This window comes from Atta cephalotes, assembly GCF_000143395.1.
Source record: "Atta cephalotes unplaced genomic scaffold scaffold00005, whole genome shotgun sequence".
Lineage (NCBI taxonomy): Eukaryota > Metazoa > Arthropoda > Insecta > Hymenoptera > Formicidae > Atta > Atta cephalotes.
This window is the reverse complement of record NW_012130069.1, coordinates 1,078,550-1,081,664: the sequence shown is the minus strand read 5'-3', so window position 1 is coordinate 1,081,664 and position 3,115 is coordinate 1,078,550. Positions and strand designations below refer to the sequence as shown.

General features: G+C 31.5%; 1 protein-coding gene across 1 annotated transcript in view; it reads right to left on the bottom strand.

Moving 5' to 3' along the window:
* LOC105626258 (lipase 3-like) overlaps positions 1-3,115 on the bottom strand; it is a 13,789-nt gene extending 10,674 nt beyond the window's left edge. The window contains exons 1-3 of the mRNA XM_012207562.1: positions 2,996-3,115; positions 2,069-2,273; positions 1,843-1,957 (exon numbers count right to left, since the gene is read on the bottom strand). Coding sequence (XP_012062952.1) covers positions 1,843-1,957; positions 2,069-2,273; positions 2,996-3,115 — 440 coding nt within the window. The remainder of the gene's footprint in view (positions 1-1,842; positions 1,958-2,068; positions 2,274-2,995) is intronic.

Sequence of the window (3,115 nt, the reverse complement as noted above, 5' to 3'; positions counted from 1 at the left end):
CTACTACTATATATATATATATACTACACACACACACACACACACACACACACACACACACACACACACACACACACACACACACACACACACACACACACACACAGGGTATTTGGAAATTAGTTGGAAATTATTTGGAATTAGATAAGTCTTTCGCACAAGAGCAGAATGTGCTAAACTAAAGAAAAAAAGTCCTCTACCATTTTGCAATTTTCGCAATAGTTAACAAGACATTAATTGCTAAAAATTGATATTCAATAATTTTTTACTCAAATACTATCAACTTTACAGAAAAACTTTACAGAAAAATAGAGAAAAGAATTGTTTATTTTCTTCTCATAGAATTCTAAAAATTTTTTCAGAATATTTTAATACCGTATTTTTTCACTTTGGTAAAAATGAGAAAATACAGTATTAAAAAGTTGATAAAAAATTCTGAAAAAATTCGTAGAGTTCTATGAGAAGAAAATAAACAATTTTCATCTTTTGCAGTTTTTTTGTAATATTGATAATATTTGAGTAACAATTATTGAAGACCAATTTTCGATAATTTTTAACAATTAATTTCTTGTTAACTATTGCGAAAATGATAGAGAACTTTTCTTTTCAGTTTAGTCCATTCTGCTCCTGTGCGAAAGACTTATCATTAATTTCCAAACATCTTGTATATATAGATCACCCTTTTATCTTCGCAGAATAAGGTTCAATTGTAAAAGTATTCCGACAAAAGTTGTAGGGCTCGAAAAAATCTATTTACTGATCTTATCAGTTTGACCTTAGATGGCGTCGCTAAAGTCAGGTCAACGTCGATTTTTTTTTAATGGAACATTATTTTTTATTCGAGAATTGTCGAGAGCTTTTAAAACACTATAATAAAATTATTTTTTATTGAGTATTTTTTGTGTTATAATATTCGAAAGTGACGGTATTATAGGATGTTCCATTAAAAAAAATCGACTATCTCGGTGAAGCCACTTAAGATCAAACTGATAAAAACAGTAAAGAGATTTTTTCAAACTCTACAACTTTTGTCTGAACACTATTACGACTGCACTTATTTCTATAAACACTCGGTACATATATACATATATATATATACACACACACACACACACACATCACGCGCGCGCGCATATGAATATGCATACATACGTATATATACATATATATATATAAAGAGAGAGGACAAGAAAAAGTGATATTCATATATTTATGAAGAAACATAATACAACCATAGATTTCCACTTTAAATGCCTCTGGACGGAAAAATATTGAATTTAGAGAGTCATGTCCATTGAGGCTTTTGTTCAGGACGATGAGGACAACAACATACTTTAATTCCAATTTAACCGAGAGATTTTTCCATAAGATCTGTGGGTCTTTTCTTTTGTTGTCATATCATGGATTTAAATAAGCAGCAGTAATTTTGCTTCAATAGTAAACAAATTTGCTAAGAACACATTATTTTACTTTAACAGCAAATTAACTTTGGTTCTAAAGACAAATACACACAGCAAATTTTTTCTATTTTAGCAACAAAACAGCTTCTACTCTAATAACAAATAATTTCTAAAACTGATTGTATCAATTAAATTTCGTTGCCATTATGAATATATAGTAGCAATGATAGGTTTGCTACAACAGCAAAATTATTTTTCTCCGTGCAGCGCCCAAAAAACTTAATAAAGCACTGCTATGCTACTTGGGCGACATTTGACATGATAGGTTTAGTGTTAATATTCTTCTCTTATTCGTCTTAAATGTAATTTTATATATAATAATTAATATTCTTTTCTTATTCGTCACAAAATTGCCATTAATCCTCTGTAACATTTTAGCTACCTGAAATCCCAGAAATCTCGATCAGTCGGCGACAACCAGGTGTGATTTCTCGAATAAATGTTGCCCCTATTATTTCCAAGCCACACATCGTAATCCTCATCGGCTAATATGTACGCTAGAAAAAAATTCTCTATTATATTATCTTATCTAAACGAATATCGAGATTATCTTTTTGCACTGATATTGTTAACATTTTTCATAACTATAAATATGAATAAGGATCCACCTAAAGACTTTCCAGGACCCATAAGGACCCAATCGGCGGAGCTACCTCCTAGACCGTGCACCAAGAGTATCGGCGTTTTTATCCTAAATTTTGTTTCCTCTTCATCCTGGCCGCGCGGTATTCGATGTAGTTGAAGAGCATAGCCGTCCTTCGTAACGATATTGTGAATCTCCAAGAAATATCCGTATTTCGTCACTAATTCTGGCTGTGAATAAAAGAATACATGTTCATTTGCTGGAGCATATGGAAAGTTCGTCCGTTTTTATTTCATACATCAATTAGATATCGATTATTAGATGTACAGAGTATCCGGCGAGACTATAGCAATAATTCACAGGAAGATAGATGGGACTAAATTAAATCGAAAAATTCTCTACCATTTTGCAATTTTCGCAATAATTAACAAGATATTAATTACTAAAAATTGTTGATTGATTTTCAATCAACATAATCATAATTGTTTACTTAAATATTATTTAAAAAATTCTGAAAAAATTCTAAAAAAATTCTCAGAACATTATGAGAAGAAAATAAACAATTTTTGTTTCTTACAATTTTTCTGTAAAATTGATAGTATTTGAATAAAAAATGATTGAAAACCAATATTCAGCGATTTTTAGTAATTAATATCTTGTTAATTATTGCGAAAATTGCAAAATAGTAGAGGACTTTTATAATTTTCATCTTGTTTCAAGATACCCCTGTTCTCTCCTTTGATTGTGTACTCTTCTCAAACATCATTTACCATTCATATCTTACTTTCTTTTCTCCAAGAATGCATCTAAATGCCAAGATAAACACTACGATGAAAAGAGTAGGTAATTACGCAAACCAATTTAACATGACATTCAAGATACACTCTGTTGTTACAGCGAAGCGCGTTATGTCACAATCGTATTATAAAGAGAGCCACGAAGAATCACTCACCGTCGTGAGTTCGATGTCGGGATTGTCATCGGGCTTGACGAACGTCGGATTCGCCAACGAGATGCAGCAGCACAGAACAATCGTCATGACGTAGATCCGTCGGCGTCGTCGATCCATCAT